We start from the raw sequence: 13,478 nt of genomic DNA, 5'->3' as shown, positions 1-13,478 counted from the left end.
TGCAGAGAGTGATCAACACTGCCCAGAAGATCATCGGCTGTTTTTTCCCACAGCCATCAGGACTCTGAACTTGCATTAGCACGACACAATCCCTTCTGTACAATAACTTCGGGATGTGCAATAATATCTTAGATTGTGCAATATTTTAGAATTGACCTTAACAGGATGTGACTCTTATATTTTTATATTACTTATTTATGATCTTTTACTGGGAAAACGCACTTTGTGGAGTAGCACCACCAATTTCGTTATACGCAGCTGTGTATGATGACAAGGGCTTTTGATGATTTGAGGATGATGATAAAGCCTATGTCTGAACTGAACTGATATTCCGACTAACAAATACAATTTCAAAAATGACAGTATTTAGCCAATATCAGTGTTTTGTGCATTACAAACTTAACTGACGGGTTACACTCTCAATAACAGCATATCACCGTGCAGTATTCACATTCTACCAATATAATTGGTTAAAGACACTAATAGTCACAGTCACATTTATTACGTTTACACTGGCACACCTTTGGCGATAGACAGTGGCAGTCCGGCACAATAGGTAGATGGAAGAGTGCTCGGAGCCCTCTTGGAGGAGTCTCTCTGTGGGACGAATCATCCAGGGGCTAAGCTCTGCGGGGCGAGTCAACCGACAAAAGTCTTCCTGTGGGACGAGCCATTCACTGAGGTACACCATGAGAGCATCAGGGAACCACGAGGGGCGACGACGTCCGTCCAGGAGGGTGACGATGGGGAAGATGTGTAGCGAGCGTCCAACTCCTGCATGTGGCGTGCCTAACCACCATCTCAGGACAGCGAGGGACGACTTTCCTGACCTGGGGTCCCTTCAGCGGACACTTTGTTTGTCGGTCGAACGATTCAGGTGTATTCACCTGCAACGCTCACCTTTTTCTCACGCGCATCAAGCTTCGTTATTATTGCCACTCATTTCAAATGAAATGGTTTGCCTCTTCCTTGCACCTCCCTCAATAGAAGCCTTTCGCTTTTCACCAACCATATTGAATAATGGGTGCACGAGATATTTAATGATAAAAATGAAAAACGTTCTTTGCGCACTGGAGATACATTCACACACTTCCGCACTGCAACGAACTGGGCAGAGGAAGGTAGATGCTGGGTGAGCTGAGCTCTCACAGCCCCAGGCGTCGGTATTAGCGGCGGAAAGAAGCACTACTCGGAAAAAGGCGCGCAATACAAAATTGAACTTACGAACATTTTTTGACATAAACGCAATTTGCAGACATGTTCGTATCTTGAATATATATATATATATATATATATATATATATATATATATATATATATATATATATATATATATATATATATATATATATATATATATATATATATATATATATATATATATATATATATATATATATATATATATATATATATATATATAGACACCCTGAATCGGTGGCCAGCCGATCACAGGGCACAAGGAGACAAACATTCATGCACACTCACACCCATACCTTGGGGCAATTTAGAGTGTCCAATCGGCTGATTGGACACCATTCATGTTTTTGGAATGTGGGAGGAAACCGGAGTACCCGGAGGAAACTCACGCAGGCCAGTGGAGAACATGCAAACTCCACACAGATGGACATTACCTGGATTTGAACCCATAACCTCAGAGCTGTGAGGCCAACACGCTAACCACTCGCGCCACCAGGACTCCCTGATTTAGAAACCAAATCATAAAATTAAACCTGACGGGAGGACATGGGGAAACGAGGAACATGGAACAGGAAACATGGCGTAGTAACTTGACATGGTACAAAACAAAGCAGACGATCCGACAATGACAAAATAATCAGTGGGGTTTAAATAGACAATACGGGAACTAATTCAAAATGACGAGCAGCTGTGCGAGAGGACCAGAAAGTCAGGAGGGACAACCATGAGTAGGAAATTGAACATAAGAACACCAGGAGAAAACAATGAAATAACAGTAACAAGCCAATCCTAACATTTATATTCTCATGCAGTATGTTTTTTGTCTTTCGCGTGGACATATACAATGGCATCATCGGCATAAATTTGACAGTTAACAGTCGAAGGTCAACAGCTTGGCAGATCATTTCAGACCGAAGAGACCGATGTTGGCCTAACAGTGACCCCTGTGGTAACCCAAGACTGTTATTCCGTGAAGTACATTTTTTTAAATTTTTAATCCTGACGCACGGCGTCTTCCGGCGATTGTTTTTTGGAAGAGGATGCCTTCCTGGACATTCTAATTAACATAATGAACTGAAAGTGCCAAAGTTCGCAGGGATCGCATTTGTGTGGAAATTTATGCACAAATCCGACTTAAATTTTAACTTATTTTACACATCTGTCCTTCTCACTTTTCATTCTCGTTCAAATGACTTTTCTGCTGAACGTGTCACTTGAGATTGTCAAGTTTCCATTAATATGCAATATTTTTCCATGAGGCGTAGGGATACGTCATCGCTTTCACCAACTATGATTGGCTAGTGATTAGCCAGAGTTACCAAACTGTATTTGGAGCGAGCTGCACAAGCAAATATATTGTTACATTGATTTAAAGGCATTTTCAAGGCGGACTATGCCAGAAATACGACAGGACAGGCTCGACTTTCAGTGGGCCAAGTTCTAATATCTGAAAAGCTCCAGTGTTTGTATTTAATCTCCTGTGTTTGTATTGAATCACTAAATGCTGCTAGGAAGTGGATTTTATCCCATTTTGGTGCATTTTTTGCCGTTTCGCCATTGACGTCCATCGCTGTCTTTTCCCGGGGAAAATCACCCCCCTGGCCTGGTTGTAATGTCTGAAAAGCTCCAGTATTTGTATTTAATCAATAAATGCTGCTAGGAAGTGGATTTTACCCCATTTTAGTGCAAATTTTGCTGTTTCGCGTATGGACGTATATGGACATATCGACGTTCAGCGCTGTCTTTTTCCTGGGGAAATGATACTCTGGGCCTGGTTCTGATGTCTTAAAAGCTCCAGTATTTGTATGTAATCAATAAATGCTGTTTTCGGCTGGATTTTACCCCATTTTCAGGCAATAGTTGCCGGTACGCCATTGACGTTCATCGCTGTCTTTTCCCGGGAAAATCACCCCCCTGGCCCGGTTGTAATGTCTGAAAAGCTCCAGTATTTGTGTTTAATCATTACATGCTGCTAGGAAGCAGATTTTACCCCATTTTTGTGCATTGATTTATTGATTATTTTTTATGTGTCGCAGCTGTAGCTGCAGTAGAGGTTTTATAGCCATAAAATAGTTTTTGAGGGTTGGATTGATTCGTTGAAGGCGCTACGAGAAAATGCACCTACCGCCACTGGTATATATATACGTGTATGTACACGTATGTGTATATGTATACGTGTGCGTGTGCGTGTGCGTGTGCGTGTGCGTGTGCGTGTGCGTGTGCGTGTGCGTATGCGTATGCATATGCATATGTATATGTATATCAGTGGCGGTCTGTGCATTTTCTCGTAGCGCTTTCAACGTATCAATCCAACCCTCAAAAACTATTTTATGGCTATAAAACCTCTACTTCAGCTAGAGCTGTGACACATAAAAATAATCAATAAATCAATGCACAAAAATGGGGTAAAATCTCTTTCCTAGAAGCAGTTCATGATTAAGTACAAATACTGGAGCTTTTCAGAGATTAAAAGGTCCAGGGGGCGATTTTCCCGGGAAAAGACAGCGATGAACGTCAATGGCGTACGGGCAAACATTGCCCGAAAATGGGGTAAAATCCAGCCGGAAACAGCATTTATTGATTAAATACAAATACTGGAGCTTTTTAGACATCAGAACCGGGCCCGGAGTATCATTTCCCCGGTAAAAAGACAGCGATGAAATTCGATACGTCCATACGTGAAATGACAAAAAATGCACTAAATTTAGATAAAATCCACTTCCTAGCAGCATTTATTGATTGAATACAAATACTGGAGCTTTTGAGACATTACAACCAGGCCAGGGGGGTGATTTCCTTGGGAAAAGACAGCGATGGACGTCAATGGCGAAACGGCAAAAATTAAACTGGGGTAAAATCCACATCCTAGCAGCATTTAGTGATTAAATACAAACACTGGAGCTTAAATAAAAACACTGGAGCTTTTCAGGTATCAGAACTTGGCCCACAATTGAAATGTTATTTAGGAATATAGCTATATTATACTCACCAAAAATTCTTTTTAACTGTACGCAATATCCATCCTCCTTTCTTTATTCCTTCTTTTCTATCGCCATCGAAGCTAATGATGAAAATCGAGCTTGTCCTGTCATATTTCCGGCATAGTCCGTCTTGAAAATGGCTTTAAATAAACACAACAATATATTTGCTTGTGCAGCTAAGTTAGCGCAATGAAAGTGGCGCACACACCATTTTCCCGGCTGTACTAGGCTTGCTAGCTTCGGAGTTGACCGCCCTTTCTTAATGATGTCCATTTTTTTCTGGAAAAGTCCGTCTGGAAAATAGCTTTGTGAACAAATCTGCAACCAAATCTGTCAGCCATTGTGGGTGGAGTTTGCGATCTCTGGCTGCCTCCACATCCGGGCTTTGGCCCGCCTACTAGCCATTCATAGTTGGTGAAAGCAATGAAGTATCCCAGCCAGCAAAATGCTAACGCCTATGAAAAATCATTGTGGGGTTGCCAACTCGAAATCTGATTGGTTAAAAGCAACAGTCTTGTTTAATGCAGCAGACCTCACAGAACTGATTGTGAAGGCTTTGAGGCAGATCTGCTCTGGCAACAAATAATGGCTGAAATGTGATTGGTTAAATGCTTCAATATGAAAACACACATCTGGAAGCAGTGCAACCAGGGGGGAAAGCAATGAAAGGAAGCTAACAGACCATTTGGAATAATAAGTATTGATGGACAAAATATAATATGATTCAGATATTTCTTAGGCCAGCAGAGAAGGCCTTGAAGGCCCTGACGGCCCGCCACTGATGTATATGTATATGTATATATATGCACCACGACGCATGGGTTTATTATCCGTTCGATCTTGTAGGGGCCGATGAAGCGGGGGGACAGCTTCCGGGACTCGGTTCTTAGGGGAAGATCACGGGTGGACAGCCAAAACCTCTTGATCCACAACGTAGGCTGGTGCGGGGACACGACAGCGGTCGTGCCCTATCGAAAGGAGACCGCACAGACCTGATTCGTTTCCGCAGTGGACACCACCCCCTGCTCCGCCGTTGGCTCCACCTTGTGGGGAAATCCGACTCGGATCCCTGCCGCCTGTGCGACGAGGAAACAGAGTCGTCTGAACACTTATGGCTCCGCTGTCCGGCCTTAATGACCGAACGCTACCATCGCGGCTTGGGCAACTCCCTGGATGAACTTATCCGTGTTCCAGTGGCAGCTCTAGCGCTGCTGAGGGTATTCCTCAGGCGTCTGAGGTGAAAAAGAAGAAGAAGAAGATGACAGCGGTTGGCCTGCCCTTGGGCACGGTTGGAAGCGAGCTGAAGCGCGGCCCGGGCCTTCTCCCAGATACGGCCACATCTGGTCAGGTGTGCCTGGACAGAGGGCACGGCAATCTCTGCCTCCAGGGAAGGGAATAAGGGGGGTTGGTAGCCTAGGGCGCACTTGAAAGGGGACAGGTTGGAGGAGGCATTAGGGTGGGAGTTGTGGGCATATTCGATCCAGGGAAGATGTTCACTCCAGGTGGTTGGGTCGGCATGGGTGGCGCAGCGAATCGCTGCCTCCAACTGCTGATTTGTGCGCTCACACTGACCGTTTGACTGCGGATGATATTCCGAGGAGAGGCTTGCGGTGATCTTCAGGGCTGAACAGAAGGTAGACCAGACATGCGAAGTGAACTGTGGACCCTGGTCGGAGACGATGTCGGCCGGACTTCCATGCAGGCGGAAAACATGCTGCGTGAGGAGGGCGGCTGTCTCCTGGGCTGAGGGTAGTTTTCGGATGACGATGAAGTGGGCCGCCTTGGAAAACCGGTCGACTATGGTGAGTATGGTGGTGTTACCCTGGGATTTGGGAAGGCCCGTAACGAAGTCGACCGCAATATGAGACCAGGGCCGGCTAGGAATTTGGAGTGGGAGGAGTAGACCGGAGCTTGGTTTGGTGGAGGATTTGTTGCATGCGCACACATGGCAGGCAGATACGAAAGATTGCGTATCTGCCCTTAATGTTGGCCACCAAAAGCGTTGGCGCAATACCGCCTGTGTGCGAGCAACCCCCGGGTGGCAGGTCAGGCGGGAGGTGTGGGCCCATTCTAGTACCTTGGACTCCATTGGGGTCGGAGCATACAGGTCCTTATGCGTACCTCTTCTTGGGTCCGGCTCCAGTTCTTGGGCCCTCAATACCTCGGCCTCCAGCCCCGTCCTCATACTAGCCACCATGCAGGAGGGATGGAGGATAGTTGGGGGCTCCTCCTCCGAGTCCGGGGACTGAAAAACGTGGGATAACGCATCCGACTTCCCGTTCCTGGAACCCGGGACATAGTTCAGCGTGAAATTAAACCTACTGAAAAACATGGTCCACCTGGCCTGGCGAGGGTTCAGCCTCCGGGCCGACCTGAGGTATTCCAGGTTATTGTGGTCCGTCAGAACCGTGAACGGCTGGCTAGCCCCTTCTAGGTGGTGTCGCCATTCCTCCAGGGCTATCTTCACCACGAGCAGTTCCCTGTCCCCAATGCCGTAGTTGCGTTCAGCTGGGGACAGCCTACGGGGAAAAAAGGCGCAGGGGAGAGGACAGCGCCGCCCCCCACCTCTGAAGCGTCAACCTCCACCTGGAACTGCAATTGAGGGTCTGGGTGGGAGAGGACGGGAGCAACAGTGAAACGGGACTTCAGGTCACAGAACGCCGCCTCCGCTGCGTCTGACCAACGGAACGGGAGTTTCGTGGATGTGAGTGCTGTAAGGGGGGGGCGGCGACACGGCTATAGTGCCTGATGAAATGTCTATAGAAGTTTGCAAACCCCAAAAAAACGTTGCAACTCCCTTCTCCCCTTGGGCCTGGGCCACTGAGTTACGGCCTTCACCTTTTTGGCATCCATCCGCATCTCCCCGGCGGCCACCACGTACCCCAGAAAGGTGGTCTCCAAGACGTGAAATTCACACATCTCAGCCTTGGCGGAACAGGCGGTTCTCCAGCAGATGTTGCAACACCTGGCGCACGTGCTGCACGTGCTCCTCAAGGCTGCGTGAAAAAATCAGGATGTCGTCCAGATAAATGAATACAAATTGGTTGAGCATGTCCCGGAGGACGTCATTGATCAGGGACTGGCGGGGCATTTCAGAGTCCGAAAGGCATTACCAGGTATTCAAAATGGCCCTGGGGGGTGGAGAAGGCCGTTTTCCATTTGTCCCCCTCCCGAATCCAGACCAGATGGTAAGCATTTCGGAAGTCTAACTTGGTAAAAATCCAAGAGCCGTGTAGCGGGGTAAAAGCCGAGTCGATGAGTGGCAAAGGGTACCTGTTTTTGACCATGATCTTATTCAGGCCTCGGTAGTCGACACAGGGGCGCAGCGAGCCGTCCTTCTTGTCGGCAGGAAAAAAAAACGCCCCGACAGGGGAGGAGGAAGGGCGAATCTGTCCAGTTGCCAGCGCCTCGGAGATGTAGTTCTCTAGTGCCTCCCGCTCCGGCCTGGAGACGTTGTAGATCCGGCGCCTAGGAAGAGAAGCACTGGGCAATATGTTAATAGCGCAGTCATACGGGCGATGTGGGGGGCGTGTCGAGGCCTGGTCCTCGCTAAACACCCGTGAAAGGTCCCGATACCACTCGGGCACTGCTGATAGGTCAGGGGGGTCTTGCCTCGGAGGTGACACTGGGGGTAAGTGGGCTGCCTGGAGGGCAGTCCAAGATATAGCCACGGCGCCCACATGAGGGCGCAGTCATTAAAGCCGCTTTCGGCGGCTAAAATGCGGAACTCCACAGAAAATTCTAAAAATTGCTTTAGAGCTCTTAAGCGCCCGGCCACCGACCGGGTGGCCGAAGACCTTTCGCATCTCTGTGGTAAATTCGTCTTAGGAGGTGCATATGTGGGAGCCCCGCTCCCATTCGGCCCTCGCCCAGGCCAGGGCCTTATCACGAAGACAGCCGATCAGGTAAGCGATCTTGGCTTGGTCAGAGGTGTAGGTGAGGCATTGGTGTTCAAATACCAACTGGCACTGAACCAACAAATGCTGGCATGCGCCGAGATTGCCACAGTAGGAGGCGGGTGGCGGGACCATAGGTTCGCGGTGCGGCGATACCGGTGTTACCTTGGGAGCGGCTGGGGTTGGCTGTGCACTCGGTGAGTGAGGCAAGGGTGTGAGTTGTGCCTGTATGGACCTGAAGGTCTGAGTTATGTTCGATACTTCAGCCAAGAGAAAATTTATAGCTCGGGTGTGCTGGTCCACGACTTGCGCAGGTTGGTCGGTGGGGGCTTGGTCTGAGCCCGCGGGGTCCATTCTGGCTGGATCCTGCTGTTACGTGCGGGGATGGAGGACCCCAAAGCAGGCAAGGGTGCGAGTCTTTGTTCATACAAATCTTTATTTCGATCGTCCGCGAGGCGGGTGAGCACAAGAGGGGACGGCGAGTTGTCAGCCATAGGGGGAAGGTCGGTTGCCGTGGAGTCCGTGTGGAGGGTACAGGGTCGAAGGCAAAGTCGTTGTTCGTGGTCCGTGATCCGTGGTCGTTGTCCGTGGTCCGTGATCCGTGGTCGTTGTCCGTGGTCCGTGATCCGTGGTCGTTGTCCGTGATCCATGGTCGTGGGGGCAGAGCGTGGTCGGAATCCTTGCATAAAACGTGAAAAAAAATCATTTACTTGTGCCTGCCATTGCTCGCTCAAGGCGCCACCATCTTACCTTTTACTGGGAGTTAAACATGCTCTGACTGGCCAGACACGAGTAGCCTTGATACATGCATTCGTAGTGTTTACCATGTCAGCACATCCCAATAGTTGTTAATGCTGATCGAAGGTCTTGCGGTAGATCATTAAAATATCAGCCGTAATGTGAAGCTCATGCTATTATTACAGAAATACAAGTAAACAAGTATAGAGTATAGAGCAGGGGTGGCCAACTCCAGTCCTCGAGAGGCACAATCCGGTCTGTTTTCCATATCTCCCTCCACCAACACACCTGAATCAAATAATCAACTCATCAGCAAGCTGTCCAGAAGCTTGATACCAATCCCGATGATTTGATTCAGGTGTGTTGGTGGAGGGAGATATGGAAAACAGACCGGATAACGGCTCTCGAGGACCGGACTTGGCCACCCCTGGTATAGAGTAACAAGTATGAAGATTCCATCGACGATCCGATGCCTCTCGAATCTGATGAAAAGACCAAAGCCTCCAAAAACCTTATTTTAAAGCAATGAAAGAATACATGTGATTATAAGAAATATTTATCTTCATTTGGCATTAATCTTTTATCCACAATTTGTAGTGTCCCAACTTTTTTTTAATAAAAATCCAGTTTGTAAATGTAAGCATTCATGCTCTCAATATATTGCATTGATTTTTTTGTCAACAGTATTACATTTTCCTGTGCCTGACTAACATCGTATTTTTTTTGTGGTTTGTAAGCAAAGTTTGTAAGATGCCTTTATGGCAACGTACAGGCATTCACACGTAAGCTCACTAGCCACACAGACTCCAGTGTATTCTAGTGAATGAACACTGGGTCTAAAGTAATTGGTGGGCGCCGCAACTGCTTAGACACTATAAATGTGCTTTTTTGTGATATGAAAAGAGGGAAAGGAAAGTCATGGTTTGTGTTTGCTGACGTGCTAGTTACCTTCACAAGGTGAAATAGATTACAAAATGTTTGACGCAAAATTAACAGCATATAAATGGAATTTTGTGTTAGAAATGTCATCTTTATGTAGGCCCAAATACAAGTTATTTAAGAGGAATAAACCAGAATATAACACAAATTTTTAAGTGGCTGTGCAGTTTTTCCCCCCAGCTGCATACCTTCCATTACCTTTTAATTAAAAAATATGTATAATCTTTCCAATACTGAGTCTTTTTTTCAATTATTTGCTTTGCTTGCATGTGTGTTTGTGTCAGTGGAGTCCCCTTACTGGTTTGACGCAGTGGGGGAGGTTCTGTTCCTAGCACGTAGTGGCATGGATGAAAAGGCTTGTGTGTTTTTACGGGAGGGGTAGATATCTGTGGTTTGTGTTAACTAAATGCTAAGTCTTAATTTGAAGCTTGTCATGTGTGTGAATCTATTAGGGTACAATTTTAGCTCGGTGTTTGAATGCCCTGTACACACACACCGGGTTATGTTTTTTATTTTTCCGTGCCTACTTGTCTGTCTGTGTCTGTCTAGCTGTCGTCGTCATCATCTTCCATACCGCATCCTCGAAAGAGTTGCGGGAGTTGCTGCAGCCTAACTGAGCTGTCTTCAGGCAAAAGGCCAACTACACCCTAGACTGGTCGCCAGTCAGTGGCACACAGAGAGATAAACGACCATACACACTCACTATCAAAAGGCCACCAGCGGGAATTGAGCCCACAAAGAAGCGGCGAGTAGGCCCTTCAGGAGGTCGTCCCGGCCGGCCCACAAAGAAGCGGGAAGCTGGCTCGTCGAGATGTCGTCCAGTCAGGTCCGCTGAGCAGTAGCAGCACGTTTTGCCCTGGACAGTCCATGCAGAGGTTAGAGCGAGGTGTTGGAGCGACTCACCTAACACTAAGGCAATACTGCTGAAAGTATCGACCAGGAAGCCTGAAGGCTGATCCGCCCCAGTTATCATCGTCATCTCCGCCCTCGGCCTCCAAGTCCACGCCAATGGGATGGCCGCCCGCGGCCTCCAAGTCCACGTCAAAGGGACACCCCTTTGCGGTCTCCAAGTTTACTCCGTCGGCGTCTCCGCCTTCAGCCTCCAAGTCCACGTCAAAGGGACACCCCTTTGCGGTCTCCAAGTTTACTCCATCGGGGTCTCTGCCCTCGGCCTCCAAGTCACGTCAAAGGGACACCCCTTTGCGGTCTCCAAGTTTACTCCGTCGGGGTCTCCGCCCTTGGCCTCCAAGTTCACATTGTCAGGGTTTCTGTCCTCCCCCTCCAAGTTCACACTGACGGGATCTCCGTCCTCGGCCTCCAAGTTCACGCTGTTGGGGTCTCAGCCCTCGGCCTCCAAGTATAGGCCGTTGCGGTCTCCATCCGCGGCCTCCCAGTTTACGGCTTCGGGTTCCTCACCATTGGCCTCCAAGTTTACTCCGTCGTATTGGCCCCTGCCAAAAGGATGGCCTTCCGCGGCCTTCAAGTCCACGCCGCCGCCATGGGCCCTGCCCTCACTGGGCGCGCGAGAGCGGGGCGCCAGGACCCCTGCCAAGAGGATTGCCGTCACTGGGCACACAAGAGCGGGCCCCTAGTGCCACGAAAAAAATCTTAATATCTAAATACAGTCATACCTCTACTTACGAATGTCTCTAGGTGTGAAATTTTCAATTTACGAAAGCTTTTTATATTCAAATGAGTGCCTCGAGATACGAAAAAGATCCAAGTTACAAAATTCCCCCAAAAATAAAAGCATTCCTTATCCGTTATTTTATTTTGAAAATATTGTCGCGGATCCATTGATTCTCACTTGAGAAAATCGCTACACTCTAATAGGCTCTCTTTGGCTGTCTCACAACAACCCTCCATTTTTCGTTGACCCGTTGTCTGCTTAAACTTATGCTTGGAAGAAGCTGTGGCCGAGTGCTTTTGAGTCTAAGGCTTAGACGGACTCGCAGTCAACAACAAGTCAAGTTTCAAGATTCTCTTCTCTTTTTCACCGCCGTTCGTCTTGAAGTTCTTCTTGTAGGAAGCTGTGGCCGAGTGCCTTGACCTGAACCCAGTGGCGGTCGGTGCATTTTCTCGTAGCGCCTTCAACGTATCAATCCAACCCTCAAAAACTATTTTATGGCTATAAAACCTCTACTGCAGCTAGAGCTGCGACACATAAAAAATAATCAATAAATCAATGCACAATAATGGGGACAGTGATGGACGTCAATGGCGAAATGGCAAAAATTAAACTGGGATAAAATCCACATCCTAGCAGCATTTAGTGATTAAATACAAACACTGGAGCTTAAATACAAACACTGGAGCTTTTCAGATATCAGAACCGGGCCCACAATTGAAATATTATTTAGGAATATAGCCATATTTTACTCACCAAAAATCCTTTTTAACTGTACACAATATCCATCCTCCTTTCTTTCTTCCTTCTTTCCTATCCCCATCGAAGCTAATGATGAAAGTCGAGCCTGTCCTGTCATATTTCTGGCATAGTCTGTTTTGAAAATGGCTTTAAATCAACACAACAATATACTATTTGCTTGTGTAACATTTTCCCGGCTGTAACAGAGTTGCTAGCTTCGGAGTTGACCACCCTTTCTTAATGATGTCCATTTTTTTCTGGAAAAGTCAGTCTGGAAAATAGCTTTGTGAGCGAATCTGCAACACAATCCATTTGGTTTTGCTTCTGTTGGCCATTGTGGTTGGAGTTTGCGATCTCTGGCTGCTTTGGCCCGCCTACTAGCCAATCATAGTTGGTGAAAGCAATGACGTATCCCAGCCAGCAAAATGCCAACACCTATGAAAAATCATTGTGGGGTTGCCAATTCGAAATCTGATTGGTTAAAAGCAAGTCTTGTTTAATGCAGCAGACCCCGCAGAACTGATGTTGAAGGCTTTGAGGCAGATCTGATCTGGCAACAAATAATGGCTGATATGTGATTGGTTAAATGCTTCAATATGAAAACTCATCTGGAAGCAGTGCAACCACGGGGGAAGCAATGAAAGGAAGCTAACAGACCATTTGGAATAATAAGTATTGATGGACAAAATATAATATGATTCAGATATTTCTTAGGCCAGCAGAGAAGGCCTTGAAGGCCCTGACGGCCCGCCTCTGCCTGAACCGCAGCCTGCGGTGGGCGAAATTGTTTCGCGGGGGCAGGCGATACATGTGGTCAGTAATGATCAGTTGGTCCATGTGCACCAAAACAAATTCTCAACGGAGCATGAGTAAACGAGGAATTCAACGAGAAGGCGGCTTAGGAGGAAGCAGCCACCATTACAATCAGAAAAAATGGGGGAGAAATGAACTTTCTGAATTCGTGGAAAAAACAACATGAAAAAGTGTTCTTTGATGACGTTTGTCTTGTACATTTTAGAAACATTTTTAAAAGTTGTCAAAGGCAATTTTCTTAAGCTCGATTTTTCTCAAAACATCTGTCAACAAGCACCGCCAAAGGGGAACTTATATACAAACAGGTAAAAAGCAGTGGTGATAAATAAAATGGGTGAAAAATTAGATGCCAAGAAATCATAAAACACTAGTAAAAGACTAAAAGTTCAATGTAATGTTGTTTTGAATTCTTAATTTTATGTTTACAAGCAGCTTGTTTAGAACCAAAAGACAGTTGTTGCGCTATAAAAAATTCTGTTTTGAAAAATGGGTTGGATGAGAAAGGAAAATTTCAGTTTCACGCATAGCACAGCAAACGTGTAT

At 46.9% G+C, this 13,478-nt stretch overlaps 1 protein-coding gene across 2 annotated transcripts in view; it reads left to right on the top strand.

The window, feature by feature from the left end:
* LOC144071416 (uncharacterized) overlaps positions 1-13,478 on the top strand; it is a 22,304-nt gene extending 8,826 nt beyond the window's left edge. For both annotated transcript variants that reach the window (XM_077596496.1, XM_077596495.1), the window contains exon 2: positions 10,304-13,478. In XM_077596496.1, coding sequence (XP_077452622.1) covers positions 10,768-11,346 — 579 coding nt within the window. In that variant the 5' untranslated portion in view covers positions 10,304-10,767 and the 3' untranslated portion in view covers positions 11,347-13,478. The remainder of the gene's footprint in view (positions 1-10,303) is intronic.

This window comes from Stigmatopora argus, chromosome 3 (genome assembly GCF_051989625.1).
Source record: "Stigmatopora argus isolate UIUO_Sarg chromosome 3, RoL_Sarg_1.0, whole genome shotgun sequence".
NCBI lineage: Eukaryota > Metazoa > Chordata > Actinopteri > Syngnathiformes > Syngnathidae > Stigmatopora > Stigmatopora argus.
Note: the sequence above shows the minus strand (reverse complement) of the source record. Positions and strands in the feature narration are given on the sequence as shown.